This window comes from Colobus angolensis, unplaced genomic scaffold (genome assembly GCF_000951035.1).
Source record: "Colobus angolensis palliatus isolate OR3802 unplaced genomic scaffold, Cang.pa_1.0 Scaffold157, whole genome shotgun sequence".
Lineage (NCBI taxonomy): Eukaryota > Metazoa > Chordata > Mammalia > Primates > Cercopithecidae > Colobus > Colobus angolensis.
Genome location: NW_012114677.1, coordinates 2,259,336 through 2,271,318, shown reverse-complemented (window position 1 = coordinate 2,271,318; position 11,983 = coordinate 2,259,336). Strand labels below are relative to the sequence as shown.

Here is an 11,983-nt window from a genome sequence, read left to right as displayed (position 1 = left end):
GCGCGGGGCTACTTCTTGAGCATGTCCTGCAGCGGCCCGGGCAGGTACTTGATGACGGTGTCCAGGATGCTCTCGTCCTCCTCCTCGACCTCGTCCCCGCAACCCGGCGGGATGGCCTTCTTGGGCCGCGTCAGGCTCCCCTCGGAGTTGGCCTCCATGGCGGCCTGGGCCTCGGCCTCGCGCTCCTCCTTCTTCTTGATGCCGTACTGCGAGGGAGGCGGCGCTCAGGGCGGGGTCCCGGCGGCTCCCAGGCAGGCCGCAGCCTCCCTGCGCCAGGGACTGGCCCAGGAACCCCAGGAGGTGCGTGCGCGGCCCCCTGGCCCGCCAGGGACACCAGGACCCCAGAGGGAGAAGAGACCCCGCGCCGGGGGGGGGGGTCCCTGGAGGAGTGGGAAGCCCCCACGGAGAATGGGGGCCAGCAGCTGAGAAGCGGGGAGCAGGGGATGGAGAAGCTCCCATCTTCCTTGAGAGGAGAGAGGCCTGTGGCCCCACCTCTGGCTCCAAACCCAGCCCAGCCCCTGGCATCCTGCCTTCCAGGAAGCCTCCAGCTTGGGGCAGGGAGGGGTGGGCAGGATGCTGTGTGGCAGGGGTGGGGAGAAACAGTCACCCTGCAGCTGACCCTCCTGCCCAGTGCCTGGTCCATGACCTGCAGTCACTCCCGGGCCTGGCCAAGGCTGCCTGGATGCGGCCACAGCCCCAGCAGGGCCACTCTGGCAGGCCACTTCAGCTCTGTGGGCAGCTGGCAGAGGGGCCTGGGCGGCAGTTACTTCTAGGCACTGGGTGTCCTGGAATCCTGCCTAGTCATGACCTCAGCCAGCACGCCTGGGCCTCACCGAGCCCCTGCCCACCCCCGTTTCTCATCTCCTGTGAGTGTGTCTGCTCTCTGCAGTGGCTGAATACTGTCCCCCTCAAACTCATGTTGCCTGGAGCTTCAAATGTGATCCCATTTGGAAATAGGTCTTTGTTAACGTGATTATGGTAAGGATGGGGACGAGGCCATCCTGGATTTGAGGGGCCTCAAGTCCAGTGAGAGTGTCCTTGTAAGAGACAGAAAGGAGAGACACCCGGACGGGGGCGGGCATATGAAAGCGGAGGAAGTCGCAAGTGGCAAGGCCACAAGCCAAGAAACACCAGGGGTTGCAGGGCGGCCAGACGCAGGAAGGGGCAGGGAAGGGCCCTCCCCCAGAGCCTCCACAGGGAGCGTGGGATTTTGGCCTTCTGCCCTCCAGGCCTCTAAGTTTCCGATGCCTGGCAGCGGGGTTTTGGTTCTTAGATCAATACACCTCCCCACCCCACATTCCTCCAGCCCTTCTGTGAGCCGCCAGCACAGGAAGCCTGTGGTCATGGTGAGGCCATGGAACTACGGAACAGCCTCTTGCCGCCCAGGAAGGTGGGAACCAGTGGGGTTGGGCTGGCCTGGAAGGATTGGGGGCCTGGTGTTGTACAGGAGCCGGTTGTCCATCCCCTGGGCAGGACCCCCGAGCTGGGTCCAAGGTCCTGGGTCTGAGATTAAGGGTGCTCTAGAGCAGTGAAGGCATCAGCAGCTGTGTCCAGGAGAAAACTTAGAAGGGGAGTGGGCACCAGCACTTTACAGGACGGAGGAGCACACCACGGGATCGCCAGCCGCAGGGAGGAGCCTTTCTGCCCAGGAGGAGCCCCTCCCCTGCCATCTCCTGCTCCTGTCTCAGCAGCCCCTTCCCATAGAAGCAGTTGGTTCTGCTCCTGGTGCTGGGCACCCCCTGGCTCTCTAAGGAGGCCCCTCCCTCCTCCCAGGGCTGCCTGTGTGCCCCCCAACCCCACTGAGGGCAGTCTCAGCACCTCTCCCTTCCCCTGGTGCTGCAGGTGGCTCTGGGTGTGGGGGGCCAGGGCCACCTTCAGTGAGATGGAAAGGAGGGCGCCATGCTCCCAGCGGCCTGCGGCCAGAGCACCACCTGGCCACTGAGGAGAGAGAGGGGCTGTGGGCTCGCCCTGGTCCTCAGCAGCCCCTGCACGCTCTTGACAGAGCTAGGACTCCAGGGATCTCCTCAGTGAAGAGCGCATGGTAGGAACGTCCTCCACAGGGACAGGGGCATCACCCAGAGGGCCCTGCAGGCCCAGAACAAAGCCCTGACCCCGCGGGGCAGCAAGAGCAGACTGGTTCTGGTCCTAGCCATCCGCAGCAGGAAGGGCAGCAGCTCCAGGTACGGAAGTGGAGGGAGCACCTGCTTCTCGTCCTGTGTGGCCAGGGGTGCGCTGGGGAGAGCGATGCCACTGGAAGCTAGGTCCGGCCAGAGAGAGCTTCCCTCCAGCCAGAGGTGTGGGGGTCTGTACATGCGGCGGCCACGCGTGTGCCCAGCCCAGGAGGCTGTGCTGCCCACGGCAAAGGCACTCAGGAACACGGGTGTGCTCAGAGGAGCAGGCATGTAACAGCGGGAACATAAGTTGTGTGAGCAAAGGAACCTCCCGGGTCAGGGGAGTGACCCTCGGGGCTTGGGGGACCCTGTTTGCAAATGGTGTGGGGTCCTTCCCTCTGGGTCCAGGAAGGAGACTCCAGGCCCTGCCACCAGGTTGTGGGACACTCAGAGCTTGGCTTGAAGTGCCAGTTGCTGCACTGAGGCTCCAGGTCATTCTGAGGCTGAGGTCACGCTGGACTCGTCCTGAGGGCCAGGGTCACTCCGCCGGGAACACGGGCTCTGGGGCTGGGCTGCACACCAGAGCCTGAGACCCGGTTCTGAGGCGTCTGCTCCAGAGACAAACGGCCAGGCACACCCAGCCCTAGGCCCGCCGTGATGCTGGTCAGCTGCTCTCCAGGAAGTTAACACCTGAGGATGGGAGTGGCTGCTGGGGGAGCCTAGGAGGCCCTGACACGTCTGAGGTGAGACCCTGAACCCTGAAAACACTGTGTTCCTGAGAAGAAAAGGGCAGTGGGTGCTAATCAATACTGAGAACCAACAATAGGAATGATAGAACCAAACGCACAGCATTCAGCAGCCAGGTGGACACCTGCTAGCCGCCGTGTGAGCTGTTGGGGGTGGGGGGACGCAGTGTACTGGGGCAGCCTAGTGGGCCCTCAGAAGGCCCAGGCAGGAAGGCCCAGGCGTGAGCTGCCCGACATGGGTGGCTGGAAGCTTATGCAAGCCAAGGGCGGGTCAGTCAGTGCGCGGAGCACAGAGGGGCCCAGTCTCGCTCTCGATCCCTGGGCCTGGGCCTGTCCAGATGGCTGCCTGACTGGAGGTGCAGGTGCGGTGCTCCTCTGGGAACTGCCTGAGGGGCTGGATACTCCGAAAGGATCCCGTCCCCATCCGCAAAGAGGCCTTGGACAGGGCAGCTCAGCACCTCTTCTCTAACCACCCCCAAGATGCCTGGGGGTGCCACGGCCCAGGGGAGGCTGGAGGCAGCAGGTGTTCTGATCAGGTGGCCACACCTGAGGGCGGGGTTCCCCCACCCCCAAAGGCTCTGTGGAGGAGGGCTCTGTGGGGAAGGTGTGGATGTGGGGTCTTGGGGGGGATCCAGTGTGGTGGGGCCTCCAGAGCAGAGAGGCTGGTGCTTCCAAGGCGTGAGGGGCCAGTGGACTGTGGAGGGGGCTGTTCTTGTGGGCAGGTCTGTGGCCTCTATACCTGCCACCTGTGTTCTCTGAGGGGCTTAGACCAAGACAGAGGTGCAGGTTGGTGCCTGGCAGCAAGGTCAGGCCAGCTCCCCATAGGCCTGACCAGAGAGCCCTGCACCCCAGCTGCCAGCTGTGGGCCCCACACAGAAACTGAGGAGGTGCTTACGCTTCCCCCTTTCCTGGGCCTCACTCTCCCTGGTGTCTCCCAGTCTCTGGAGGGTGCAGCTGCTGCATCCCGTCCGGGCTACTCAGTCACTGACACTGCTGGCCCCGTCCCCACTACCCTTCAGGCCTGGACATGGTCCCCTGAGCCTGCCCTGTCCTGCCTCTGGGGACCCTGTGAAATGACATGGCCCGGAACAGCCGGCGTCCCTCTAAGATCCTACCAGCAGAGGTCGGAGCCCGGGGGACCTGACCCGCTCTGGAGACACTTGCTTGGACACGGACCCAGACACAGCTCTCTCAGACCCCAGCCCACCATCACTTTGAGTCCCTCCCTCAGCTGCTACACACCGCCACCTCCACTTCTACCTGGCGTCAGCTCTCTCAGCTCTGCCTGGGGCTCTCGGGGTCTTGGGGTCTTGGCTCTCTCTGTTCCCTGCCTGTGTTGCTGTCTCTCCCTCTCTCTGTGCGTGTCTCTCCTCTCTTTGTCTCTCTCTCCCCTCTCTGTGTCTCTCTGTCTCTCTCTCTCTGTGTCTCTCTCCCTGTCTTTTTCTCTGTCTCTCCCTCTCTGTGTCTCTCTCTCTCTGTATCTGTCTCTTTATCTCTGTCTCTGTCTCTCTCTGTTCTCTGACTCCTCTTCCCTTCTCCTCCTGTCCCCGTCCCCCGCTCCTGATACCCACAGTCTCCTGAGCACATCCGAGTGGGCTCTGGCTGCCTGGCTCAGATGGTGCATATTCCCCTGACTTCCTCCTGAAGCCCTGGGTCAGCTGGGGGAGCTGGAGGGCGTGAGCCAGCACAGCAAAGTCGATCAACAGGAGACCCCTGGAAAAGTCCAGCGACCCTGGGTGGGATGCCAGGGCACCCAGCCCCCACTCCCCATCAGTGGCTGCTCTGCACCCTCCAGGGTGCATGGCGGTGGCGGGGAGGTTGCTGCAAGGGACCGGACGATGTGGGAAGAATCCATGGGTGGGGCGGGGTAGCCCTGCTGGACTGGCCTTTGGGGTATGGGGGCTGCATGTGCCGCACCTGCCCCGCCCCTGCCCTCCCATGTCTACCTCTGTCCACTTCGGGAGCTCCAGCCTCCCCACAAGACCCCGTGGAGCCCACCCTTCCCTGGGTGTGGCTGACACAAGGCCAGGAAACAGCTTCTCCACCTGCTCTGGGTGCCCCTGGCAGCAGGGAGGGGTCCCGGGAGTCTGAACCTTCCCACCCTGAAGCCAGGCCATCTTGGCCCATCCAGGGAAAGGGACTAAGGCGACCCTCTGGGAAACACAGCTTCCGGCCTGCCTGGCCTGCTGCGGCCCCTACCCTCGGGGCCAGCGCACGGGGTGAGCACTCGGCCCCAGGCAGCACCCCAGGCCCCTCCTATGTGGAATGTGAACATCTCCCACGTGCCCCCTCACCACTGGCTGGAGACTCCTCCAGGCTGCTGTCTGTGCCCACCCGGCTTCCAGCCAGGGCCCTGCTGGAGCCACCGAGGAAGCCGGAGCGGTTCTCGGGACCCAGGCTGCTCCCTGGACCTTGTGCCCCTCGGACCTGGCCGCTGCGGGGACCCGGCTGAGTCGGAGTGACCGCGCGTGGCTGTCCCTGTGCCAGCAGCCACTCTGGGCCACCTCCTGAATCCCAGCGGGTGTCCCCCTCCCTGCATCCTCACTCCAGGCCGGGCTCACCTCAGAGCGCCCTCCCATGCCAGGTGGTCGCCCCATGACCCATCGGCCCAGGGCCCCGGGCAGCCAGCCAGGGTCCACCTTCTCCCACAGGGCTGCGCATCAGGGCCGGCCCTGTGGTCAGGAGCAGCACGGGCTGGGCCCCACAGAGGGAACCCAATCCGAGCCCCAACCCACTCCACCACCCTGAAGCCCCCAAAGGGGAGGAGACCCAGGGGGACGCCCGCCCGTCCTCCAGGCAGCCCCTTCCACCCAGGCGGGGTCTGGGTCCCCGCTGGACTCAGGGCCGATTTCCCCGCAGGCGGAGCCCGGCCCGGCGCGCACCTTGTCTCGGATGCCCTGGCGCATGGCCTCGCGCTCCGCCTCCATCTTGGCGTACTTGGCCTTGCGCTCCTCCTCCGCCTGGCGCAGCGCCTCCTGCCGCTCCTCCTCCTTCTTGGCGGCGTCTGGGTCCTTCTCCTCGTCACCCCCGAGCATCTTCCCCATGTCCTTGGTGGCCCCTGGGACAGAAGTTGGTGATTCAGACCGCCCCATTCAGATGGCCAAGACCGGGCTAGTGTCTCAGCCACACACCCCCGCCCTCTGGCCGACTCCCCCAACCCTCCATCCACCCGACCCTCAGGCCGCCCCCGCCACCCTCCAGTAGCTCTTCCCACCTCCATCTGGCCCTGACCCTCCTGCCTGGACCCTCCATCTAGCGTGCTGGGGTCTCCTGCTTTGCTTTCTGTTCCTCAAGGGACACAGGCAACTTCGTGGGGGGCCGGAGAGTGGCGCTGTGGTTGCGCGTCTGTATGCACCTGTGTGTGACTGTGTGCTTATGCATACGTGTGGCTGTGATTGTGTGTGTGTGCTCCACCTGTGGTTGTATGTCTGTATGTGGTTCTGTGTGTGTGTGTGTGTAATATGCATGCCTGGCTGTGTGGTTGTGCATGTGTGTGGTTTACTGCATGTGGCTGTGTGATCAGGCTTGTGGTCTTGTGGTTGTGTGTGCAGTTGTGTGTGAGGTCCCAGGGGTTGATGTGTCTTTTCTGGTCCCGTGTCCAGCAGAGGCCTGGCCTCCTGGAGGTGGTGCCGTTCAGCTGTTTACGTGGGCAGTAAGTGGGCTGAGGGGCAGGGCTGGCTGTCAGAGGCAAGGTCACCGAGTCTGACCCCGGGGGGCAGAAGCCGGCATGCGGGCTGGCAGGGGCCCTGCTGGGGCTGCAGGGGACTGCTTGTTGCTGGCACCCAGGCCCTTATTGCTCTTGCGGTGCCAGCCACCACTTTTCTCATGAGCTCCTGATTCACAGGCCCCACAAACACCTCCCTAAACAGCTCTGCGGCTCGGCCCACAGGACAGAGATGCATAATTACAGCCTCTGAATATAGCAGGCACTGCGGGGAGCCCTGGCCCTCGGCAGCTCCAGGGAGCAGAGCAAGCTGGCTGGACCCAGCACACAATTGTCACTGAGGGAGGTGACCTGGCAGAGCGCCCAGGCTCCCCCACAGCCACTCACAGCCCTCAGCATTGCAGGGGTGCTCCTGGACCAGCCTCGTGTGTGTGAGGGGACTCCGGCCACAGGTTGCCCCTGCAAATGTCGCTCTCCCCTGGCGGCCACTTGGCCTCCTCGAGGTGCTCCTCAGTGCTTAGGCACTGGCTCTGCCCCTCCTTGAAGGTCTTGCCTCTGGGCTCTGCCCACTGGATACCAGACCTCCTAAGGACTGCCCCCGGCCAGCTGAGCCAATACCTCACACACAAATGTCAGGTGGAATTCTGGGTTGGGCTAATACCACCCAGCCACTTTCCACCTGGGTCCAGATGTGCCTCCCACCTTGTTTCTGTGAATTCAGCAGCTCCGTGTCCCTGGTGCTCTGGGTGTCCCCCCATTACTACTCTGATACTGGGAAGCTCCATGCTATACGGAGCCTGGGAGAACGCCCTCGCCTGTAGCTATCTGTGCCAGTGCTGCCTCTGCCAGTCATTCAGGAGTGAGCTCCCTGTCAAAGGTGGGCAGGAGCTGTCATTTGGAAGGCCCCCAGCTGTTGGTGGGAGGAGAACAGCTTGTTGGTTGAGTGCTCTGGGCTGAAGGTGTCACTCAAACAGGGCCATGCCTGCATCCTGCTGGCACCTCCGACTGCACCTGTTTTCCTGTCCCCCATATCCTGGCTGTCTGAAGCTATCGCAGGCAGCGGGGTGTGGGGAGAATGAGCCCATCTTGCTGCCCTCGTCGCTGTGGGGACAGGCAGGCAGCCTATGCCAGGCACTTGGCTGATGGCACAGATCTGGACTCCTCAACAGAAAGCTAAGAGCCTTGTGGTCAGTTTTCAGCCACATCTGCAACGTTTTGCAAAGCAGATTTTAGGCCCATGACTCAAGGGAAACTGGGTCACAGTAGAGTTGCTCCTAGATTCTTCTAACAGTCCCCAGTCATTGGACCAGAATCTCTCTGCCTCCTGCGCGGCTGTCTCTGGCAGGTGTGTGGGGGAGGCAAGGACAGCCCCCACAGCCCTAACTGTCTTTTTGTGCAAATCTTACCCCCCATGAGAAAAGCTAATTCACCCTAAAGTGAGTGACCCGTAGCTCTTTCTCCCTCCAAGGTGGCGGGTAAGCCTGGTCTCTCCCCACATTACTCTCCTGACTGAAGGGGTTCCTGGCTGGGGTGGGGGCTGCAGGGCTTCCACAGCTCAGTGGGCTGGTCCCTTCCCTCCCCTCCAGCTCATCACTTAGCCTGTGGGTCTAGTCACGGGAGCAGGCATTTATAGAGCACCAGGTGTGCTGCCCTCTGCTCCACAGGTGGCTGTGGGGGGCCCTCCCGCTCTGAGAGTGTAGAGGCCCCACTTGAGCCCTGGGCTGGTCCAGGTGCCAAAGGCTTCTGGAAGGCCCACCCCTAAGAAGGGGGACTGAGCCGAGGATTCGTGCTCCCCACAGGCTGCAAAGCCACTAGGCTCAGAGGGACCCCCTGCGAACCTGGGGAGCGTCACAGATGCCGCCCACCACCCGGTGGGCTTTTTGGCCCGGCTACTGCGCGGAGCCGCCTCCAGAACCGCTTCCAAAAGCTGGGAATTGGGCGCAGCCAGGAGCCCAACACAAACTGCGGGAAGCTTGTTCCTGGCACAGAAACCCGAAGTGCCATTTGCTCTCCTGGCACAGACGCCAGAGCGGCGGGACAGGTGCAGAAGGGGTGGCCCCGAGCGCTGCTGCGACCCCACCAGCCTCGACCTCGACACCCCGCGACCCCGCCGGCCCCTGGAAGCAGGAGCTGCACCCCGCATCCGCAGGAGGGCGGCGCTGCCACACCCCCCGGTTTCCAGAGGAGGCCGCTGCGGCGCGGGGCGGACCCAAGTGGTGCCCGAGGCTGGGACACTCCGACTCTGATTGCAGGGGGGTCGGATCCGAGGCTGGGGGTCCCGCAGTCTGTCTGGAGTCCGCTACTGGCCTTGCCACACAGGGGCCGACCCCACCCCTCCCTCGTTCTTCTCTGAGCCTCAGCTTCCCCCGTGAGAGATGGGGGCGGTCGGGGGCGCACCGGACGCGACCCCGCAGGCAATGACGGGGCTGGCAACGCCTCCCACAGCGGCACAGGCGGATAAACCCCCTGGGGAGGGAGCTCAGTCCCAGGGGGAGGGGCCCTTCCCACCCGGGAGCTCCCCCCATACCTGGGGGTGCAGATCCCGGGGCCTCCCTGCACTCTGGCCCTGCTGAGACTCCATCACCCACCCCACCTCGTGGTAGCAGAAGGGGCAGAAGCTGAGACGTTTCCTCTGAAGATGTCGGAGAGGGTGGGGTCAGGGCGCCACGTTCCCAGCCCTGAGGCTCTTCCCGGGAACCCACCTTCCAGACCTTTGCTGGAGCGGCACCCACGTTCCCAAGACACCCAGACAGTTTCTGGGGGGGAACTGCTTTTGTCGAGCAGCCGCCCCTGAGGTCAAAACCCTGCTCAGGGTTTCCTTACAGTGTCAGTGCAACGACAATGGCTGCATTCAACTTAGTGTGCACTATACATAAATTATGTAGATGTACACACTACATCCATCAAAGTTGTTTTTAAAGCTTCATTTTGAAATGATTGTAGATTTACAGAACATTCACAAAGATTGTATAAGAGGGCTCTTGTATGTGGTGCCTGGGCCTCCCTAAACACTGACATTGCATCCACCGAGTGTTCGTCAAAGCTGAGACCTGGACATGGTGCCAGCGATCACCCCACTGAAGACTTCCTTTGGGGTCACCACTTTTCCAGATCTGCCTCCTGGGCTCAAGCGATTCTCTTGCCTCAGCCTCCTGAGTACCTGGGACTACAGATGCCTGCCACCACGCCTGGCTAATTTTTGTATTTTTAGTAGAGACGGGTTTCACCATATTGGCCAGGGTGGTCTTGAGCTCCTGACCTCCTGATCCGCCTGCCTTGGCCTCCCAAAGTGCTGGGATTACAGGCGTGAGCCACTGCACCCAGCCTAATGTTAATTTTTAAGAAGGTAAAAATTCTTTCTAACTTGAAATAAAACTATGGGGAAAATTATAGAATTGAATGGAAAATTAAATAATACCTAAATAAAGAAAGACACTTGTTATTTTTCTGGGCTGGGTAACTCCACACGTAAAGACATCCATCCTCCCCAAACTCCAAAGAGTTAAGAAGAAAATTCTGTGAAATCTGACAAGCTGAGTGTTGCATACAGACCTGCAAAAGGCCCATCTGCCAGAATAGACACCTGAAGGAAAAAGAGGAGAGTGAGGTCCACCAGATACCAAGACAGAATGATGATGGTGCAGCGGGAGGAAGACAGATAATGGGTCCAGAGTGGGGAGCCCGTCCCCAGACCCCCATGGACACAGGACCCACACGTGGGAGCAGAGACAGAGGTGGAGCCTCAGGACCTTGGAGAAGGAGTGTAGTATTCCCAGATGGGACAGGAGACTTGATGGGGAAGAATAAAACTGGACTCCTGCACAACACACAGACACATTCTTGTTGATTGTAGATCTAAATATGAATCCCAAAGACATGCAGGCAAAGAAAAACACAGTCCCTGCCACCCTCTGGCCCGTCACCAGCTGTATTTCCCTTTGTAGTTGTGCTGTTTCCTGAACTGGTGCCGTCTGTTGTGTTTGGCTTCTGATTGCCAGTCTGCTAATAGAAAGCCCTGTGGGAGCAGGCACGCCAGTCAGCTCAGAGCTGCATCCCTGGCACCGAGAGCAGAGCCTGCCACTCAGCAGGTGCTCAGCAAATAGTCAATAATAATTTTTTTTTTTGAGACGAAGTCTCACTCTTGTCCCCCAGGCTGGAGTGCAGTGGCGTGATCTTGGCTCACTGCAACGTCCACCTCCCGGGCTCAAGCGATTCTCCTGCCTCAGTCTCCTGAGTAGCTGGGACTACAGGCTCCTGCCACCACACCCGGCTAATTTTTGTATTTTTAGTAGAGACGGGGTTTCACCATGTTGGCCAGGCTGGTCTTGAACTCCTGACCTCAGGTGATCCACGCACCTTGGCCTCCCAAAGTGCTGGGATTACAGGTGTGAGCCACCGTGACTGGCCAGATGATAATAAATTTTTTAAATGCAAGCAGTATTTGTAAGGTACTCAGCCACAAACAAAACCTTAAGAAACCCACAGCTAACATGACAGTTCATGATAGTGAAACAGACCACTTTCCCCTTAGGCTGAGTGACACGAAGAGGATGTTCACGCTCATTGCTCCTGCTCACCTTTGTACCAAAGGAATTCGCCATCGCACTAAGGCAAGGAAAACAAATAAAAGGCAGGAAGGCTGATAAGGAAGAAGTAATGACATAATCATCTAGGTAGAAAATCCTAAGGAATCCACAAAAGTACTACTAGAAACAATAAGTGAATTTAGCAAGGTCGTAAGATATAAGATTAGTAACAGCAAACAAAAAGATTTTTGGCCAGGTGCAGTGGCTCACGCCTGTAATCCCAGCACTCTGGGAGACTGAGACGGGCGGATCACGAGGTCAGGAGTTTGAGACCATCCTGGCTAACATGGTGAAACCCCATCTCTACTAAAAATACAAAAAATTAGCCAGGCATGGCAGCGGGTGCCTGTAGTCCCAGCTACTCAGGAGGCCGAAGCAGAAGAATGGTGTGAACCCGGGAGGCGGAGCTTGCAGTGAGCTGAGATCCGGCCACTGCACTCCAGCCTGAGTGACAGAGCAAGACTCAGTCTCCAAAAAAAAAAAAAATAGATTTTTATATACTAGCAGCAAGCAATTGGAAAGTGAAATTTAAAAACAATTCCACTAATAATGCTGCCAAACCATAAAACAACCTATTGCTGTATTTTTAAATTAATGTGCAAGACCACTTCACCAAAACAACAGAATTGCTAAGCGAAATTAAATAAAACCTAAGTGAACAAAGAGATATACCATGTTCATGAACTCAATACTGTTACATCAGTTTTCCCTCGATTGACCTACAGATTCAATGCAATCCCAAGCAAAATGCAAATTGACTTTTTGGGAAAAATTTACCACCTGATTCTAAAATGTATATGAATATGGCAAAAGACCTAGAATAGACAAAACAATTTTGCTAAACGAGAAAACTTTTAGAGGACTTATACAACCTGA

General features: G+C 59.6%; 1 protein-coding gene across 4 annotated transcripts in view; it reads right to left on the bottom strand.

Annotated features, from left to right (window-relative positions):
• Positions 1 to 11,983, bottom strand: part of CPLX1 (complexin 1) — a 43,642-nt gene continuing 31,659 nt past the window's right edge. For 3 of the 4 annotated variants that reach the window (XM_011936798.1, XM_011936797.1, XM_011936799.1), the window contains 2 exons: positions 5,740 to 5,915; positions 1 to 206 (listed from right to left, as the gene is read on the bottom strand). In XM_011936798.1, the coding sequence (XP_011792188.1) occupies positions 9 to 206; positions 5,740 to 5,915 (374 nt within the window). In that variant the 3' untranslated portion in view covers positions 1 to 8. The remainder of the gene's footprint in view (positions 207 to 5,739; positions 5,916 to 11,983) is intronic. The other variant, XM_011936800.1, reaches the window with a different exon arrangement.